Source organism: Aspergillus wentii (assembly GCF_001890725.1).
Source record: "Aspergillus wentii DTO 134E9 unplaced genomic scaffold ASPWEscaffold_1, whole genome shotgun sequence".
NCBI classification, from domain to species: domain Eukaryota; kingdom Fungi; phylum Ascomycota; class Eurotiomycetes; order Eurotiales; family Aspergillaceae; genus Aspergillus; species Aspergillus wentii.
The window spans coordinates 1,383,197-1,402,804 of record NW_024467832.1 but is presented as its reverse complement, the minus strand read 5'-3'; the positions used below and the strand labels follow the sequence as shown (position 1 = coordinate 1,402,804).

The 19,608-nt window shown below is 48.1% G+C and overlaps 6 protein-coding genes across 6 annotated transcripts; 3 read left to right on the top strand and 3 right to left on the bottom strand.

Moving 5' to 3' along the window:
* Positions 1 to 103: 103 nt before the first annotated feature.
* ASPWEDRAFT_219267 (phosphatidylinositol-specific phospholipase C) lies at positions 104 to 2,309 on the bottom strand. The gene is made up of 2 exons (XM_040832298.1): positions 2,106 to 2,309; positions 104 to 1,624 (listed from the first exon to the last, which is right to left on the bottom strand). The coding sequence occupies exons 1-2, from the start codon at positions 2,121 to 2,123 to the stop codon at positions 209 to 211; spliced, it is 1,434 nt and encodes a 477-aa protein (XP_040694207.1). The 5' UTR covers positions 2,124 to 2,309; the 3' UTR covers positions 104 to 208.
* A 163-nt stretch (positions 2,310 to 2,472) lies between these two features.
* ASPWEDRAFT_99273 (putative 2-oxo acid dehydrogenases acyltransferase) lies at positions 2,473 to 4,066 on the top strand (the record flags this gene model as incomplete). Its single annotated transcript, XM_040839654.1, has 4 exons — positions 2,473 to 2,647; positions 2,711 to 2,814; positions 2,873 to 2,944; positions 3,011 to 4,066. 4 exons carry the CDS (start codon positions 2,473 to 2,475, stop codon positions 4,064 to 4,066), a joined length of 1,407 nt encoding a protein of 468 aa, XP_040694206.1.
* A 231-nt stretch (positions 4,067 to 4,297) lies between these two features.
* On the top strand, positions 4,298 to 7,707 carry ASPWEDRAFT_123520 (uncharacterized protein). Its single transcript, XM_040829177.1, has 3 exons — positions 4,298 to 4,674; positions 4,730 to 6,542; positions 6,600 to 7,707. The coding sequence occupies exons 1-3, from the start codon at positions 4,539 to 4,541 to the stop codon at positions 7,360 to 7,362; spliced, it is 2,712 nt and encodes a 903-aa protein (XP_040694205.1). The 5' UTR covers positions 4,298 to 4,538; the 3' UTR covers positions 7,363 to 7,707.
* Positions 7,708 to 8,741: 1,034 nt separating this feature from the next.
* ASPWEDRAFT_100230 (gluconokinase) lies at positions 8,742 to 9,484 on the bottom strand (the record flags this gene model as incomplete). The annotated part of the gene is made up of 2 exons (XM_040827288.1): positions 8,742 to 9,194; positions 9,245 to 9,484. The coding sequence occupies 2 exons, from the start codon at positions 9,482 to 9,484 to the stop codon at positions 8,742 to 8,744; spliced, it is 693 nt and encodes a 230-aa protein (XP_040694204.1).
* A 2,116-nt stretch (positions 9,485 to 11,600) lies between these two features.
* Positions 11,601 to 13,306, top strand: ASPWEDRAFT_47332 (vacuolar protein sorting-associated protein 26; the record flags this gene model as incomplete). Its single annotated transcript, XM_040836947.1, has 5 exons — positions 11,601 to 11,820; positions 11,908 to 12,380; positions 12,443 to 12,467; positions 12,551 to 12,667; positions 13,080 to 13,306. The coding sequence occupies 5 exons, from the start codon at positions 11,601 to 11,603 to the stop codon at positions 13,304 to 13,306; spliced, it is 1,062 nt and encodes a 353-aa protein (XP_040694203.1).
* A 487-nt stretch (positions 13,307 to 13,793) lies between these two features.
* ASPWEDRAFT_123511 (putative endosomal peripheral membrane protein (Mon2)) lies at positions 13,794 to 19,566 on the bottom strand. The gene is made up of 6 exons (XM_040829176.1): positions 19,421 to 19,566; positions 19,288 to 19,358; positions 19,059 to 19,234; positions 18,801 to 19,007; positions 18,654 to 18,742; positions 13,794 to 18,600 (listed from the first exon to the last, which is right to left on the bottom strand). The coding sequence occupies exons 1-6, from the start codon at positions 19,496 to 19,498 to the stop codon at positions 13,993 to 13,995; spliced, it is 5,229 nt and encodes a 1,742-aa protein (XP_040694202.1). The 5' UTR covers positions 19,499 to 19,566; the 3' UTR covers positions 13,794 to 13,992.
* Between the last annotated feature and the right edge of the window lie 42 nt (positions 19,567 to 19,608).

The following is a 19,608-nucleotide window of genomic DNA, read 5'->3' as shown; positions in this document are numbered from 1 at the left end:
ACTTTGTGGGGTCACCCTGGCTCTCCATGTACAATAATATGCTTTTCCATTTCTGTTATCTACCGGGCTTTGGCTGATAAGAATAGTTGTATATTTTCAAAAGGAGAAATTAAAGATTGTCATGTTATATTCGAAATGCTTTTTCAGAAGCGGATACTATCATGAGGCATATAATAGACAGAGGACTAACTCTTTTCAAACTCGTAGCTCAGGACTCCTCGTATCCCATTTGTCTCAATCTCAGTTTGGAATTCATGCCCACGATGCACCGCACGAGGTCCCAATCGCCATCGTGTCCGACCCAATCCGTGACCAGGATACCAGTAGACCAGTCACCGTCCTTTTCACTATGTTTCCGACAGAGATAATCCACAGTCGCCGGGTTCAACTTGGCCGCAATCTTCTCGGGCCAGGTTCCATACTTCCAGAAATTACTGGCGCTGAGGAAGTTGATATAAAAGGGATGCGCTCTGGTAGCATCGGGGTCTGGGAGAATGCCAAATGGGTAGCATGTCTCACTGGAGCGGTGGCACTGTTCCGTGACGTATTGAATTTTCTTCTCGATAGTGTTTGTCTCCAGGACCTCGTAGAAATCCTGGATGCAGACCTGACCACTCGGGCAGACTGCATGGGCGCAATTGTCCGCCCAGTCGCCAGCATCAATGCCCCAGCCCCTGTCTCCATGCTCGTGCTTCAGTCGTTCTTCGATGTGGAACCGACGAATGAGAACAACCTTGCCGCGGACTTCGCCTACGGTTGGGATCTTAGGCTCTGTATACCACCGGCTTTCGGGGATCGCGTAGTGATCGCGCATGATGCGACTCAGCTGCTCGTCGCTGTGCTCTCCGGGACCTTCGCGTTTCAATGAGATGATGAGTGTTTCAGTGGGGTTGTGTTCGAGGAACCCGTCCACCTCGTTCATCAAGTCCTTGAAGTATTTGCTCCCAGTGAAAGAAATTGGGAAAACACCGTGTACCAAGACCAGTTCGTCACGGTCCGGGTTCTCGGGGTGTTGGGGCTGTACACGGATATCAAAGAACCGAACCCCATTGCGCAATTGCTCCCGAGGACTGACAGACTGGCAGCGGACTGAAGGAGGGGCCAGATGGCAGGTTGGAGAGTTGTGCGTGCCAGGGATTGAAAGAGAGGAGAGCAAAGTGTTATCGTTCAGTTCGCCCATCCACGCATTCAGATGAGCGGACGAGAAAATGGTCAAGTAGGACTCATCTCTCAGGAAGATGCAGGTGAATTGGAAACGAGGCTCGTCGCTTAATGCCTTCATAGTGGCCGATTCACTCGCCGACACGGGTGTGTTGATCTGGTATTGCTCCCTCTCGACCTCGAAGGTCCAGCGCAATCGCTCCTTCTCCGAGTCCATGAACGCGGGGAGCTCCGTCTCGATAGTTTTGAAGGGCTCAGCATGGAAATTGACCTCCTCGTGTGTAAAGGGCTCGTCACCAGAATGGTCACTGGTGCAAGAGATATTGGACAAAACTCGGGTGATGCCATTGCCTGGTGCGCGAAACCGCTCGAGGCTCTTTAAGGTAATTGGCGTCGAGGTAAGGTTTCGGAAGGTCAAACGTTCGGCCACCATGATGTTATATGTGTATGTATAGCGCAGATTCTGAATATCTTGTCAGCGGTGGTGCAGGAAGAACAGCGAGGCACAATTCGAAGATCAACAAATGCGCTCCTCCATCGCAACCTCAGCCCTGAGGCACCGAGGCAGCCACGAAGGAACATCATTGATTGGTCTGGATGCCATGTCACGGGTAGACAGCCAATGAGCATCGCCACTCAGACCCCCAGGGGCCCCGGCTGTAAATTGAATTTGGTCCAATCAGGTTCAATCTTTGCTCGCTCCAGCGAAGCTCAGGGGCTGATTGGGTCATGGAGAGCATGCTCATTGGCCAATGGCAGAATTAGCGGAGTACGTAATGCCATGACGATCAGAGATGCACCGCCATATAAATCGAGGGATCGGCTTTATAGTGGCTGATAGCTTCCAGAATCCAGATGCAAGCAGATATGAGCAATACCTAGGATTAATAGATAAATGGCAGCTTGGATTACTGAAGATGGAAATGTTCTAAGTATATACTCACACATAAGCTACCTGTCATCTATGGAGCTCCGTTGCAGCTTGACTTAACGTGGACATCATCTTGCCAAAGAACAGCGGATGTCAGTAGCTTAATGAACCAACCCTATCCACGTGCCATATAAATGATTTCTCTTAATGCACCTGTTGCTAACACTGACCGGAACCAAAACGGCCCGGATCCCCCCATTATCGAAAATGCGGAGTAGATCACGTGGTGTGACGCTGTCGTCGGTTATCGTCGGCGATGCAAGGCAGGGTTGCGGAGATACTCTGCCATAATAATCATTCAGGATGCCACTTGTGATGGCTTTTTTCGGACAAGACGTTTTTGTTTTTCATTTCTTTGATTCTGAATAGAGAGATTGAAGATGAGTATCCTTCGTTTCGGTGGAAGCATATCCCGGGCTCTCAAGTCGCCATGCAGGCCGAGGACAGTCCTCCCAATTACTTCTACAGTACTGTCGACGATTCCTCGCCGAGGATTCCACGCTGCTCCATCTTTGTGGGGAATCAAGTCTCAGGTTTTGAAGGATGTTGGCGAGGGTAAGTCATTGCTTATCTTCTTTTCTTCCTCGACATCTACTTATTCGCTTGTTCCTTTCTTAGGTATCATGGAAGTCCAGATCATCCAGTGGTATGTCGAAGAGGGGGCTCATATCGAGGAATGGAAACCTCTTTGTCAATATCAATCGGATAAGGCGGTCGATGATGTCAGTCAATTGATTCATGTCCTGTCCGTTAAACCATGATGCTAATCGATGCATCTAGATTACATCGAGATATGAAGGCGTTGTTAAGAAGCTTCACTTCCAGGCAGATGACACTGTCCCAACAGGAAAGGTAAGTAGTCTATCCTTGCCACTCCTTTGTAGGTCTTATATGCTAACACATAGTCTATTTTCACAGGCCCTATGTGACATTGAGGTAGACGATGCGAAATATCCAGATGATTCACCGAAACCCGAACCCCAAGCGGAACCGGTCCAGTCTACTCCCGCTCCTGTAGATACTCAAACGACGCAACAAACGCCGATCCCGGAGCCCGTATCAGAGACTAGGGATGCCCCAAAATCAAGATATGCTTCGCTCGCTACCCCGGCGGTCCGTGGACTACTTAAGATTCACAAGGTCAACATTCTTGATGTCAAGGGAACCGGAAAAGATGGAAGGGTCCTTAAAGAAGACGTCAACCGGTTCATCGCGATGCGAGATTCGGGTGTTGCAGAACAGTCTGCAGTTTCTGAAACGCCCCAAACAGAAACGGCCGTCAACCTAACACCAATCCAGTCCCAGATGTTCAAGATAATGACCAAGTCACTCAATATTCCTCATTTCCTCTACGCCGATGAGCTTAAGATTGATACTCTCACCGCTATGAGAAAGAGACTGGCCAACGACCCTAAAGATCCTATAAAGATCACCTTCCTTTCTTTCGTTATTAAGGCTGTTTCTCTTGCTCTGAGCGAGTATCCTCTCTTGAATGCCAAGGTTGACACGAGCGACCCTAACAAACCGAAGCTCATCATGCGGCCAAAGCATAATATCGGAGTGGCAATGGATACTCCGCAGGGCTTGATTGTACCAAACATCAAAGACGTTGCAAACCGCTCGATCCTAGATGTTGCATCTGAGGTCTCTCGTTTGAGCGCACTTGGAAAAGAGGGGAAGCTTACTCCTGCTGATCTCAGTGGTGGCACAATCACTGTTTCTAATATTGGTAATATTGGAGGAACTTATGTTGGACCAGTTCTTGTACCCACGGAGGTTGCGATTCTAGGAATCGGAAGGTCAAGAACAGTGCCTATTTTCGATGATGCCGGGCAGGTCACGAAGGGAGAGCTGGTGAATTTCAGTTGGAGTGCAGACCATAGAGTGGTGGATGGGGCGACCATGGCTCGAATGGCCAGCAGAATCCGGGATTGCATCGAATCGCCAGAACTTATGCTATTGAACCTAAAATAGTTGATATAGATCATTATGAAGGGGATGAAGATCCTTCTAAAAGATGCATAGACCTTTGATTCATATCCTTTCTTTATATCCTCGTGATCTCCAGCTAAAAAGAATATCCTACTAACCTATAATCTCTAGTGTATAGTACTGTAGAAAGCAGATGGACATACATATCAACCTGCAGTTTCCCATCCGAAATTCAGTTCGTCACTACATATATCCTCACCTTGGTCTATGCTAGGCCAATAAAATTTTTTCAGCTCTGCAGGTTGATAGCTCAGTTTCTTTGACTGCGCGTATCGCCAGCCCCCTGTTGCCTAGGCGGTCTTCCACCAGCCTTGTCGTTGTCAACAACCCCCCTTTATTCACTGACCCCTCCACCCCTCTTCACTTTTCTCCAATACATTTCTCTCCTGAGACTTCGCATCTTAACTTTTCCCCATTCTGACCTTGATCGTATTCCGGTCATTCGAGGTTCAAAATGGGAACCAGAGGGCTTGTCTTTATCCGCTGCCGTGGTAGATACTTTGTCTACTACAACCAATACGACAGTTACCCTGAAGGGCTTGGAGAGGCGATTGTTGCTGAGATACCCGAGGATCCAGAGAAATATCGAGGTCAGTACAGTAGCTACTTTGAAGCTTTAATCTTCCACTGACAACCCTTCCTTAGAATGGCTGAAGTTAATGCGAAAAGCATACTCTGATCTTGCTCTGCAATTCGAAGAAAAACACCTTCCTGTAGCTGTCGAAGTTGGCCAGGAGAGCCGTGACATTTCAGCATGCGAAGAATATGCCAAGTGCTATCTAGCAGTCGATGACCGACTTGAATGTCCCCCGACACAGACCATGGAGGGTAATACCCTCAACTTGTTCATTGAATTTACTTACACCATCGATCTCGATCGGGAGGTTCTAATTATTGACGATGGTGCCACCTTCAAGCTGTCCAAGATACCCCGCGAGGAAGTCTGGATTAAATACCTCAGTGTGGACAATCGCAGACGCAGAGTACTCCACCAAGACACCCCCTCGGACATAATAGGCACTATTACCTATGAGCCCAATGTTGACAACAAAGCCAAAGCTAGATACAGCGAGCTCAGTATTGAGGTGGTCTCTCCAAAGGCTGGTATTAATGCTGAACGTGCCCCCCGTCAGAAATTCTTGATGTTCACTTATTGGGCTACCCGAAAGATCTATGGGGACGTTTTGGATAGATCTGCCAGTGGGTGGAAGCCTGAAGATTTCTCATTCAGAGAGATTGCTTTCGCTATACTCTCTCTTGCAACAGGGGAGGTCGCTTTCGAATGCCCAGATGTGCTTGACAGAAACTACCTGTCTGAAGGCTACTTCCTAATTCCAGAAGAAAGACTTGGCCACAACCAACAAAAGCTGCTTCCCAGATTTCTGCGTGAAAGCCATCTTCCTGGAGTAGAATCTGGCTCGGCACCCCAAAGCACAATGTATTGGTTTGGGAATGTCCTCGTGTACCTGGCTTCTAGGCTTGACTTGGTCGATCTCGAAGAAGCATCAGTAGCCACGGTAGTCGATTCGGGTCTTGATCAAGGGCTGAAACACTTTCACGCCATGGTCTTCTCGATCCTGGACTTTGTGCTAATTCAGGTTCATGTGGACAAGGACGGAAAAGTGCATGTTCAAAGATCGCCTTTGATGACCTTATTCTATTTTGATGACAAGAACTCTCGATACTCAGAAGGACCCCGTTCCAGAAATCTGGAATCTACCCAAGACAGTAGCATATCGTCTGACCCTACGCCACTCATTTCCAATACCGATGAAGAGAACCCTGGCAATGAGTATCCTTCTCTTGATTTGAATAACGAACATGAAAGCGAAGATGATGAAGACGATTCGGATGACGAGGACTACAACCCTGACGAGAATGACGACGAAAGTGACGACGAATCAGATGAGGAATACGTGTACTATGAAGTTGACGATGATGAAAAGAACCCCGAGCAATTGAGAAAGGAAGCCATACTAAAAAAAGAGCGTGGGGGCTTCGTCGCTATGATGAATTTCTTTGATGTGGCCACAGATCAACGTCTCGCAGGCGCAAAATCCCACAAGCTCCCCAACGAGATAATGACTGCCATTATGCAATTCTCCGACACACAAACCTATAACAATCTCGCCAAGATTTCACCCTGCTGCCGGGAGATGAGCTACCGCAAGTATCGGCCGAACAACGATTATGAGATAGTTGGAATGAGCCCCGAGAACACTGAAGAGTTCGTGTTTGAGAATCGGCACACAGGAGAAATATTTCATTCAACGTGCGGCTATGGTGTTCCAGATTACGATTTGGACTACGGAATGCACGATCCCGCGTTCACCCTGAATCCTGTTGTTGGGGTTGCCGATGCCAATCGAATGTCTCTCATGAGCTCTGTGAATTTGAACTTGCCAGGTATTCCACAGAAGGATACTAGCTATCTAAACAAAAAGAACCGTCCAGTTCGGTAAGTTTAATTCATTCGCCGGTCTTTATTATTGGAATCAAGTCTAACATTGCATAGAGAAGGATACTACTGGAGTAGTGCTCGAGATACCGAAGGCCTAATTTTCAAACTCCCCGAGTATGCATATCCGGGGCTAGTTGAAAAAGCCTGGGGCAAATACCTGATTGAATTGCTTGTTGGGAAAGATAAATCCGGTTTCCTTAGTCTCAGTACTGCCTCCTATCGCTGTCTCCTTCCTCCGAGATATCGCCAGCTGAAAATAGAACCCATTACATGCGGCGAGATTCAAGCGTGGGTTCGTTGCTCCCAGGATGAATCACCCGAGGAGTGGGAGAAGGTGCAGCGATACGCCGTAGAGAGCTTCTCCAACAGGGAACAATTGAAGCAGATCCAGGGAATGTATCGTGGCCTACAGGGTTGTCTGGTGATCATTGCATTCGGTACGAACGTGAAGCTCTTCTACTATATGCATCATAAATCAACGCCGCCACCTGTTTCTGTGGGCCCCAATGCGTACAACAGTCAGATTCTGGCCAGCATCACGGACCCGGACCCGATGCATCGCCTGATTCAGCTAATCCCTGGAGATGAATCTCTTGATTTGCTTAACAGCGAAGCACGGGAAAAATTGGAAAGCTGGATCAAAGTTTTCGGTAAACGCCAGCCGGATATGGAGTATGACCCGATCAGTGAGCAATATATCCCGATTATCCGAGACGACAAAGAGGAAAAGGATGAGCAGGACGGACAGGGCGGTGCCGAAGGTGCTGGAGATGCTGAAAACGATGGTGATGCTAGCGCTGATCAGGCTGGAGCTTAATAAGGGATTGGGATTATTGTAGCGATTCAATCTTTTCTGTTTTGACATGTGTCTTTGGTGTTTGTCTTGAAGGAAGATCAAGGGCATGATGGAGCGAAGATTGATTAAGCATGCGATGGATATCTCAATGTTTCGATATCTCGATGGCTATGTTTCAGATGCATGATGCTTCTATGTACTATGTACTGAACATCTCCAATCTAAACATCTTACTCTGCATGCACAGTAGTTGATAGAGAGTAATGAATAGGTAAAGCCTAGAATGAAACCCGTCAAGACTGGAGTAGCCCTATAACCTACCTTCCCAATCAGGCAACCTTACCATTCACATCCGCCCCTTCCCCCAACCAGCCCAGGGCCTGTGGTCGAGTGGTCATGCTGCTGTTCTTTCTTTCCTAAAAAAGACAGCAGCATGCCCTCTGCCCAAAACAGAAGTCCTGGGCGTTCGAACCCAGCTGTGGCTCTCCAATTTCCGGATTGAGTCGCAGCGGGTGTTCACAGAGTAAATCCCTACTGCTAGGATTCCGTAGCCCTGATAGACTAGTCTTCCACCTCATAGGAAGGAGGACTGGTCGGGGTGAGCTTTTTGTTTTATTTTTTTCTGGGTGGTTGATCTCTTGCTGGCTGTCTTGGGAGTTTCCTAATATATTAAGAGAAGATCATATCAGACACAGCTGGAGTATCTCCTCTCTTGGTTCAAGATTGGTTGTCTTAACCCAATTCTTGTAATGAGTTTTGTTATTGGATGGTTGAAGTCTGTCCACTCGGATATTGTTGCATTTTTTGTTGATAAGTTAACCTTGTTTTCTGTCGATGAGTATATTGCCATTGGATATCTTTGGAGAGCATAAGATATTGACAGCGACATGTGAATTTGACTTGGTTAAGGAGATATATTTTGTGTTGGGGTATAGATAGGGCTTTGTTCTTTGTCACATGATTAGTCGAGTCATGTATAAGTTCATTGAACTGGTTCTAACCGGATGATCCATAAGACAGCATATAGCTATAAAGTAGATAATTGAATAGATAGATAGATGATTTGGTATATTGTAAGGGCTAGAAATGGCATGTAAGTTACAGAATGTGCTCATTCGAGCATGACGTCATATATTTTTTTAATCGGAGCGACTCCGAAGGATGACCAAAAAAATGATGATATAATGAAGATCAAGGAAGAAATGCCATTTCTGCCCCTAAGCATGGGGGTATCAATCACACAGACAAAAAAACGTATCCAAAACCAAGATAAACCGACCAAATGATCAAACTCCATATTTCGAAAAAGGCCACGCTTTCCAGAGCATGAGTCGTTCCAAGTTTTCCAACACCAACACCATAAGACACCAGAAAAGAACAGGGAAAAAAAAAAAGACAGGCTACTCATATTCAGCCAGCTTTGCTTCTACCAGGTCCATGACCTTGCTCTGAACTTGTTCCTGGCTGCCTTGGACGTTGACGGTCAGCGCATCCCATTCACCCTGTGGTTCTTCGAGGGTCTGGAGCTGCGACTGGACCATTGAACTCTTCATGTAGTGGGAGCTGCGCTGCTGGACACGCTGCAGCAGGATACTCTCGTCCAGGCGCAGGTAGATGAAGTGGATCTGGACGGATGGGGAGCCGTAGGCGGCAACGCGCATGACATCGCGGTACTTTTGCTTGAGGGCGGAACAGGCGACAACGACACCAGGCGGGGGGTGGTAGCCGTTGGCTTCGCAAGGAGAGAGGGCCTCGATGGCAGCCTTGCGCAGGGAGATGAGCCAGTCCCAGCGGTCTTCGTCGGTGAGGGGAGTGCCGCTGCTCATCTTTTCCTTGTTGGCGTGAGGGTGGAACTGCCATCATTAGCATCTTTGACATGGATGAACGCGGATCCTATACATACATCATCACCCTCGAGGAAAGGAACGCCCAGCTGCTTCTGTAGACCTCTTCCAACGGTACTTTTCCCACAGCCGGCCGGGCCCGTGACAACCCAGATGTGTTGAAGGTTCTCCGCCTTGGTCGTCTCGGGCCACATCGAAGACGTGGAAGCATCCAAGGTGACCTTGCTGACGGGTGTGCGAGTGGGATCGACAACCGCAGCACTGATGGGCGGCTGAGGCCGTTCCCCGGCAGACAACATGATGAAAGGAGGGAGGAAGATGAGGTGAGAGGCAAAAGGCGAAGAAGGGAACGGGTATGACGCTGTAGTGATACACGAGAGAGAAGTGGTTCACCCAACTACAATGGCGGAGTAGACAGAACCGTCAATTCAGAGGATGTATAAGAAGAGAAGAGAGAGAGAGAAAAAGATTTAAAAAGAGAATCTACGGATTAGGGGACTCAGGAAAGGGATCAAATCCGATTAAGTATGAAAATTCGGGGCGGTGGGTCATGCTGGGGAAAAAGACGGATTGAAGAAAACCGGGCAAACCGACAAACAATTCAAGACAGTTATTATTGGACACACATTGGATACAGAATACATCGGATTGAGCTCAATAGTCTCTTATAGATAAAATCACCATCAGGGCCGAGTGGGGGAATTGACGAGGAGAGAGTGGGGGACACAGAGAGACCGCGAAAGGGATGAGTCCGGCGGTCTGGTTTAGTGGGAGATCGATCTTGTATTACGATACGCATTCTTCTTATACCTCCCTACTATTCTACTCGGCTATTTACTTTCTTTCATATTGTATAATACATTCTCTCTTTTATTATTTCTATTCTTATTTATTTCTGCCTTCATCTCTACAAGTAAAGTACTTAAAGAATAGTAAATGTAAGGTAAATACATGACATCATGTTTGGTAATGATACATACCGTACATCAATACCAGTAGCCGCTGCACCCCCACGCTAACCCTATCCGGAAGTGGATCAGATGCCGTCCGCCTGGGATTTGCGCTGTAATTGTAATCCTGCACTATGCATTCATCCTTCAGGAGATATCAGAAAGTACAGGTAGGATCGTCTATCACGGTTCAGCTCTTGATGCAATCCCGACTCGGGTGTCCGTCCTGTTCTGATGCCGACCCCCTCCATGTTTTTCTTCCTCCACGGAGTTTTGTCTTCTTCCTGTCAACTCCCCGGATTCTCCCTTAAACTGCCGATTCCAGGTCCCGTGGGGGACGAATACTAAAGTACCAACAATTCGCTCATAACCTCATCGCCTCAATCCCTTTAGATCCGGAATTTTTCCGTCATAAGCAGGTGAACCCTTTATCCGGTCAGAATGAGGGGTAGCCATCCATTTGCCTATCAATCGCTGGATGAAACTTGAAGATGGCCTTCATCCTGGCCGTCATGATGCAACATGGCTGACACGCAGATGCCCAAGCGTCATTGAATCCGGGGAAACCCGTCGTTCTGTTGCAGATTGTCCAGCAAAGGTCATCCTCGCCGAATGATAACTATTCCAGCTCCCTTGTGAAACTCAGGTTGAACGTTCCGTATGGACGGTGACTGCTTATTCCTGTAGCAACCCGGCGCTATCCGCTTTAACTTATAATGTGACATTGTCTAGCCCGTGATCAGACAGCCTTGCTGGCTTGTCTTTATACAGGCTCTTGTTTGGTGGTCTGTCTCAATAGTACGAGTACGAGATGCTTCAACGAATTCCGGTTCTGGGTCACAGATCATGACTCCAGGATAAATATCGACGAGGAATCAAGTCGGAATGGCTTGCTGAATCGTGTTGAAGAGGAAATAATCTCCTCGTTCAAAGCGTCCCATGCCCATCAGTAGACTGAAGTGATTAGCCTATCTGGAAATAAATTTCCGAATTTGAACGATGACTTGGATAGCACCCGGTATACCCATTCATCAGATGATCACTTTTCTGCGATCTGACCATCCTATCATCATAGAGAAATGAATAGAATAGCCATCGTATATGAGCAGCTGGTCATCTGGCAAGAAATGAAGTAATATGGCAGTCTGACTGGCTTTGATCATCGCTCAGAATGACAACCTAGACGATCATCGACACTGTCTTTCGAAATGTGGAATATTTCCAATTCCGCATATATTCGACACTGATTTCCAAAAGTTGAAGTCGAAGTTGAAGAGATTCCTTCCATGATAGGAGGGGAAGTGCTGTGGTTACGTAATCCATCATGCCAGCTTATCCCGCCTTGACGTCGAGTTGGCGGAGCTGCCTATGCGATATGGCCAGATTCATTATCTGATACCTCAACGAGCTCACGGAGAATTAAGCCTAGACCCATCTTCGATTCTCCTCCAATCCCTGGCCCATCATGACTTCTCTTTTCTTCTCCACCCCCGTCGACATTGACGTCGTCCTCGAGGACAGCGATGAACGCCAGACCGTCGACGTCAAGCTCGACAAGGGCCGTCGCGAGCGTGTCCCTCTCTACATGGATGGAGAGTCCGTCAAGGGTGCCGTGACTGTTAGACCCAAGGATGGGAAGCGATTAGAGCACACGGGCATCAAGGTGCAATTCATTGGCACGATTGGTATGAAGCTCTCTGTTTACTCTTCTGCCTTGTGCCTATACAGCGCGTGTACGGAATGCATCAACTGACGCAATGGTTCTCATCTAGAAATGTTCTACGACCGCGGTAACCACTACGAATTCCTTTCCCTGGTGCAAGAGCTCGCCGCTCCGGGCGAACTGCAACATCCGCAGACCTTCCCATTCAACTTCAAGAACATCGAGAAACAGTACGAATCCTACAATGGCATCAACGTCAAACTGCGGTATTTTGTCCGGGTGACGGTATCGAGGCGCATGGCCGATGTCATTCGTGAGAAGGACCTCTGGGTCTACTCCTACCGTATGCCGCCTGAGAGCAACAGCCCCATCAAGATGGATGTCGGAATCGAAGACTGTCTGCACATTGAGTTTGAGTACTCCAAGTCCAAATATCACCTCAAGGATGTCATTGTCGGGCGCATCTATTTCCTGCTTGTGCGGCTCAAGATCAAGCACATGGAACTATCTATCATCAGACGTGAAACGACCGGTTCGCCTCCGAATCAATATAATGAAAGTGAGACGTTGGTGCGGTTTGAGGTATGCTTGGATATTCTGCCTGCTCGATAAATGAAAAAGTGGTTACTTACTATTTTTAACAGATCATGGATGGATCGCCTTCGCGAGGTATGTCATAGCTGAGTTGTAGCTTTGCTTACAGCCTAGGCTGCAACGTTGGACATGGTGGGTTCTTTGCTGACCAAACTCAGGTGAAACTATCCCCATCCGACTGTTCCTCGGTGGTTTTGACTTGACTCCCACATTCCGGGACGTCAACAAGAAGTACTCGACAAGATATTATCTCAGTCTGGTTCTCATTGACGAGGGTAAGTCAACTCTGCATTACCAGCTGTCTCTATTTCTTGCAGTGGATGTGATGTGATGTTTCAATACATCACCGCCTCGATTGTCAGGCACTCCACGTTTCCCCCCAAACATCCCACCATCCCACGGCATCCCACGGCCTGGTATCAATACCCGTCGGCTATTGACTGCCTCAACGGTGGCCCATCGGGCCGGAAGTCTTGAAGGGATTCCGAAACCTCCCCCGGCCGGTCACCCCCACGCTAGGCCCAGACTGTCTTAGTGCCCTCGCGTGGCGGCCCCACCGACCCCAGTTTCCACACCGTATTTTTTGTTCTCGAAACAGCTTGTTATTTTGCGCATTCCGGAAGTTTCGATTGAATACGCTTGTTGTATTGGCTGTACTGACCGTTACGCTTCTGCTTCACCATCTAGATGCCCGTCGTTACTTCAAGCAATCTGAAATCGTCCTCTACCGCCAAGCTCCCGAGATCGCCGCCACTCCTCAGATCGCCCAGCAGCAGCTGATCCAGCAACAGCAGCTCTACCAGCAGCAACAGCAGCAGCCACTCCCGGGTGCAGCCACCGCAGGGCCCGGGAGAGAACAACCTCGAACTCAACCCCAACCCCAACCTCAGGCTGTTCCACCCCCAGCGGCTTAAATCTCTCCTAGATATTAAAGCTTTCTTGCTTTCCTTTCATCATCGTGACGCTGTTCTATACCCTGTTTCTGACCACGATCATCATTGTCGGACTGCCCCCTTGGCCTTGTTCTAACAAATGAACTGGCATTCTCTCTCTGATTACTATCGGCTCTGTTGATTACCTCCATGTTATGTAGATGTCTCCTAGACTGAGGCTCTTCTGTATGTACTAACTGTTTACTGTAATGGAATGTCTGGACGACTTGTTCCCTGCAACTTGAGTAATTGTGCTGGCTGCAAAAAACCAGGATTTTAGACCTAATGCTCATGACAGTAGGGATAGAATGAAAGAACAGGTCTATTCGCACCGAAATTCCATTTCCAACCAACACTGCGGTGAGCAATGAGGATGCAGGTATCCGATATTAGGCATCACCGTCAGACCGTATCAAAATACCTATCTATGATCTATCCTCGCAATAGACCAGTCTACGTGTCTCGGGAATGTGCTGAGATCCCGGCCTATTACAGGCCCCTAGGTGGTCCTAATTGTTCCAGATCTAGAGAATGGTTGGTTGGTTGGTATAGTACATGGGTAAAATCAAGACATGACCGCTAGCCTGAAATACCAAATGTAATTCTACTGCAGCGTTCGTTATACCTGTCACTCCCTACGCCAAAAGAACAAAGAAAACAAAAGTACGCTATATACTGCAATGGCCAACTCCCTGTAGCATCTCGCCCAGTGCTTGCAGGACTTCACCGTCATCTCTCTCTTTGCCTGCGACCTGCACGGCTCTCACCACCAGCGGGTACATCCACTCCAGATGTTTCGTGTGGTTGTTGGCCGTGGCTGATTTTTCTGGTGAAATTGGCATCGTGTGGATTGTAGGCGGCTCCGGGATTGCAGTTGGTTCACTTTGCAGCTTCACCATCCCGTGAAGGAGGTGTAAGAGAGCTTTTCGCGCCGGTGTGGGCTGAGGCATAAGACCACGGAGAGGTTGATCCGCTATGTAAGCTTTCATAGACACAGCACAACGGAGAATGAGGTACGGAGAGACGGATCGAGCTAGCAAAACACGGGGGCTAATATGTTCTGCGGTACTGGTATCCTGTCCAGAGTTGCCATCGTCACGCTGCGCCGCCTCAGTTGACGGGACAGACGCTAGTTCGAACAGTGTATCTATTAGAACGTACGACATCTTGGAACGTAATGTGGGCGCAGGGTCAAAGGTCTTTCCTGGTCGGACATTGTACAACCCCAGGAGTGGCTCCTTTTCTAGAGATTCACCAGGAAGGTCAAATCGTTGTAAAGGATAGATGAATGACGAATGAAAGAGTGCACAGGCAAAGTCACGACGAATCGTGTCTTGGATCGTAGATGCTCCGAGAGATGGGATTATAAAAGACTTCAACCTGTGGAAGGCGGCAATGTCGAACGATTCGTCCGCCAGAATGTTGGCTTTGGACAGCTGGAGGGTCCGTTGGCCCGTGGCAGAGACTATGCCTTGTGCAACACCGACCACACACGCCCAGAACCGCGAAATCTCTGTCTCCTTTGAGGTCTCATATTGTTTTTCCACATAGGGAATTACCACCTGGAGAATGTTTAGCGAAGCTGTCGTCGCTTTTTGCCATAAATTGGGCTCGCGGTCTTTCCCTTGCCATTTGTACTTCTGGGCAATGGGGGCCGCAAGGTGCTCCAATGTGACAGACAGAGAGCTGTTTGCGAATATATCTTTTTTGATCCCAAACTCGGAAATGTACCAGTTGAGGAGGTCGATTGCGCTCTTGGAGAACGCCACAAACGACGGTCTTCGACTATCGCTGCTTGGTGTCCATTTTGTCAATGCAGAATCGACAAAGTCCGCAAGGCACAGTAGAACTTCTGGCTGGGAGTCTTCTTTTTCTAAACAAATTGTCTTTGTGCAATCAATGATCAACACCTGCAAGCTTGATGGACGATCGATGTCGGGGGAATATCGAGGAGATACAGAATTCCATGCAAGAAGTCGCAAGTGTTGCAGAACATTTTCAATGTGCTCACACGTCATCTCATTGTTGTAAAGGCGATAGACTTGCTGGAAGGTTCTGAGATAAGCCAAAGCTGCCTCTTGATTCGGACAGTCTAGGTCCAGCAGATCTTCCTTGCTAGCAGGGTGGCCGCCTAACCATAATGACCATGTGGAGTGAAGGGCTTTCTTGCTCAGACCATTCGGAGATTGCACTCTGAGAAGGATGCCTGACAGGCTGGAAAACACCGCTTCACTAAATTCCAAAAGCTGCAAGTTAATGAGCGTTTGGAAGTATTGAAGAAGCCTTTCCCAAGAACTGTCAAACTCCTCATCCTGTAAAATCGACTCGAAGAAGTTTGTGATTAAATCAGAGAAGCCTTTGATCATCACGACTGTCGTTTCAATCCATGGCTTGAGCTCGTCGGAACTCACGCTCTTTCCGTTTCCGACCACTTGGGCTATTTCGGTTTCAATATCCTCAACCATCTGAAACAGGACTCGATTCAGACATAGACGCCATGCTTTGGGCGACAACTGCTGACCGTAGGCATCAAAGATCCTCAAAAGCGTATGAACTGCACTATTCCTAATTTCTGATCGGATATCTGTTGTGAGATCCACAATTCGCAGCAGCAGCAATAGCCATAAAGAATTACGAGATACCGAAGGGTCATCATCTTTGGCCAATGTCGCAAGCGTTTGTTCGCTCACAGAAGCATCGACATGAGACTCGATCGAAAATCGGTCAATCTGGCCTTGAAGAAAATCGGAAACAGTCCAGAAGAATGACGTAGTGGTAAGTGAGATATTGAAGTCCTGTTGCTGCGAAGCAAAGCTAGAGAAAGAATCCACGAGGTTCAACCGGCAAGAGGGTGGGAGCAGGGCGAGGAAATCCGAAGCCACCAACTGAAGAGATTTATAGGCGGCGCGAATGAGGCGAGGCGAGTCCGCCAGGAGAGACAGTTTGCCCCTTCTTCCAGGGGTCATTTCCACTTCGTCTTCCGGTAGAGCATCCCCGAAGACACTAGATATGAGATCGAAAACAAGAGTCCACACTTCGCTAAATGTCTCAGCGTACTGCTCTAGCATATTCTTCAGAACGTCAAGGCTTTGTTCATGAATCTCTATCACAGCAGCGGGAAGCGTTCCAGGACGAAGCGAAATTGCATTATAAAGCGATTTTATCTGCGCTTTGAGCGTTTTGAGATTTCTCATCTGGCGTGCATTTCGCGAAGAATCATCATCGTCGTCACTCTGTTGCATGGTTTGGAAGATAAGATTGTTAAGCACTCCGCTGGCCTTGAGACGAAGGCTTTGGCCATTATCTTCGTTTGCTGCACCGGAAATAAGACTATCGGTCAGGACTTGCCACGCACTACAGTCATTCTCATCCAGAGATGACAATCGCTCCAAATTTGCTCTGGCTAGCTCGTTTGCTTTGTCCAAAACAAACCTCAATTCTTCGTCTTGCGTTCTCGATTTCCCTACAGTGAGTGATACACGGCGAGTGGTTTTGCGCATTTGCCCCGTACGTTGTAGAGACTGTGGTGAACGAGGAGAGGTTGAGGGGTTCTCAGACAAATCTTGCTGAGCGACTTGGCAAGTTGATCCAGAAAGGCTCAGTAGAGCTAGCAAAACTTCTCGAAAAGAGCCACTGGGATAGTCGCTAGTGCTCTCAAACATCTTGGTGGAGGCTGCTTGCACAGCAATAACCGCAGTTCCAAAATTAGCCTTGAGAGCATCAGCACTAAGGCCAGTTGCAGCTTCGTTTGAGCTGCTGACGGTAGAACCTGACTTTGTAGACACGGAAGATATTCCCATTAGCAAATCAGTGTCCTGAAGGGTCTGAAGCATGATAGACCAGGCCGGCTGATCCAAGGTAGGCCCCAAAGCAATGCCCAAGTTAAGCAAGGCACGTAGGCATAGAAGATTCCTCGTGCTGAGGGACACAGGAGGACTCTCCGAATGTGTATTGGAGGAGTCAGCAGACAATGGAGAGCTAACAAGGGACGAATCGGGACCCTTTCGTTTCTTCTCTCCTGCGTTGTTGTGCTGGGAACCAGTCACGGCTGCTTTCGTGGCACCCGCGGACTTGGGCCCTCCAGCATCAGCTGGCATGGTGGCCTTTCCAAGTGTAGTTAAGAAAGCATCTCGAGGGACTGACAGTCTAAGCAGACCGGCCACATGTGCCAATTTCTGGAACGACCTGACGAGATTATGGTAAAACTCATCATCCAAAGACGCATACAAAAATGTCGAGCATGCTGCAAGTACAGCAGGCCAGCAATTTTCAATAACTGCCGCACATGTTCTGATTGCGGCAATTTGGGGATGAGATTCCAGGTCTAGGGGATTGATAGGCATAGCCGACTTTTTGGAACTCATCCCCTGACCAGTTTTCCAGGAATCTGACCTTTGCAGATCATGAGAGCCCTTCCCAGCGGCACTCTTATCGGGGCTTGTGATGCGGCTCCTTCGCTTTTGTTTTAAGTCAGGGACCGTCAGCGGAAGGATGAATTTCGCAAGGCCTTCGGCGAAAGTACCGATACAGTTGAGCACCAGGCTATATATGTAGGTCTCTGGAGGAAGCGGTGCATCGGTTTTATCAAGCAGTTCTATGTAGGGCGTGCGAACCACACTCCACTGACTGCTGATCCCTGGCACATTCTCCGTGGCTTGCCCCGTGGCCCCAATGACACCAGCGACCCCGCCAACTTCAAGGGTGATTTGTTCCTCTGTAACAGACCTTACGTGCTCAGCCCGAGAAGGTATGGTAGATTGCGTACTGACACCGATCAGAGAGGGCTTTTCGGATGCCAAACGAACGAGCCCGGCCATATGGTCCCGGAGAATATTTTTCCTTCCCTCTGATCCGTCATACAAAGTATAAATGAGACGAACCAGTCCTGGCTCAGCATACAGCGCTCGGAATATTTCCATGCATAGTACACGTTTCCAGGGCGCAGTTCCATCCGGTTCAAGTAAATGGGTCAACAAACTGAGAGCCATTTCACACTCTGCTGTCAACAAAGACATGTGACGTTTAAATATCACAAGGAGAATTCGAGAAATCCGTACTGTCTGGGCAAAGCTGTGCCTCTCTGATAAAAATCTAACGGTCATTGGCATAAGCCGAGTTCGTAGCACCTGTGTTAGTTCCGCGTGGCTGACGAATAGATGCCCACTATTCAGCAGAATGCTCTCGATGAGCTCCAGGGTAAATGTTGGGGATAGCGATTTGATCCTCAGGAATTGCAACTGCTCTTCGTCTATAAGACGGCAAAGATCGTCCAAAACCTAGGTCAGACGTCAGTAAAAGAACCAAAAGGTTCTTTGGGGGTAGAGCTCACCCGTAAAGCATCATAGGCAAATGTTCCTATGTTGACTGAACTACCGTCAACTATGACTGTTTTTGTTGATATTGAACCGGGAGGAGTCTCTGAATGTCGTTAGTAGGAGATTCCAGAAAGTCTGGGGTCTTAAACCAGAATACTAACTGTCTTCGACGAAAACTCTTTCAAACGTAGATACCACAAGTTGCTGTAACGTAGCCGCAGCTGTACTGGAAACCGCAAGGGTTTTGCTCGCCTGCAACGTCGCACATACCTCGAGTGTGCTCACCAGGAGCTCCCCACTGAGATCATTGGAATAATGTTGTAGCAGAGAGGGCAAAGACTGCAATATTTTGAGCTGAATGTCTAGGCCTTGATGGTGTCAGTTCCGTGATGTATATCAGCAGACTCGTCGTCACTTACTCAGATTTGTTGTTTCTTTAAGGCCACCCAAGACATCTTTTAAACGCTCAGAGGGTAAAGATCGTGATGCAACCAATCTCTGAAGACTGATAACACCAATTCCGGCAAGCTTTGCATGGTGACTATGGCAGGCTAAGATGAATGGATCGACAAACTTTGGCTTGCGCAGTAGGTCTCTCGGCTACTCAGCTAGACCGTTCATACGGAAAGATACTTAGAATGAAGCGACATACCAGCAGATGTTTGAGCCTCAGAAGTAGAAGGCAAAGCCTTTAGACTATTAAGGGATTCTTCAGCAGCCTACATATAAGGTCAGCTTATGGACTTATGATACGTCTTCGTCTAGGTAAGAGGAAACGGACATTTCGCAGGTCGGTATTCCTTCTTTTGGACTCTTGAATCAAATTCAAGAGTTCCGCCTGCAGAAACTGGGAGGACATTTCAAATGAATGGGTTCAGATCATAGCATGACCAATGCCACTACAAAGTTGCTGTTTGGGCGACTCCTCCGTCTCCAGCCTGTCAATTGGTAGGGATAGCAAGCCGATGA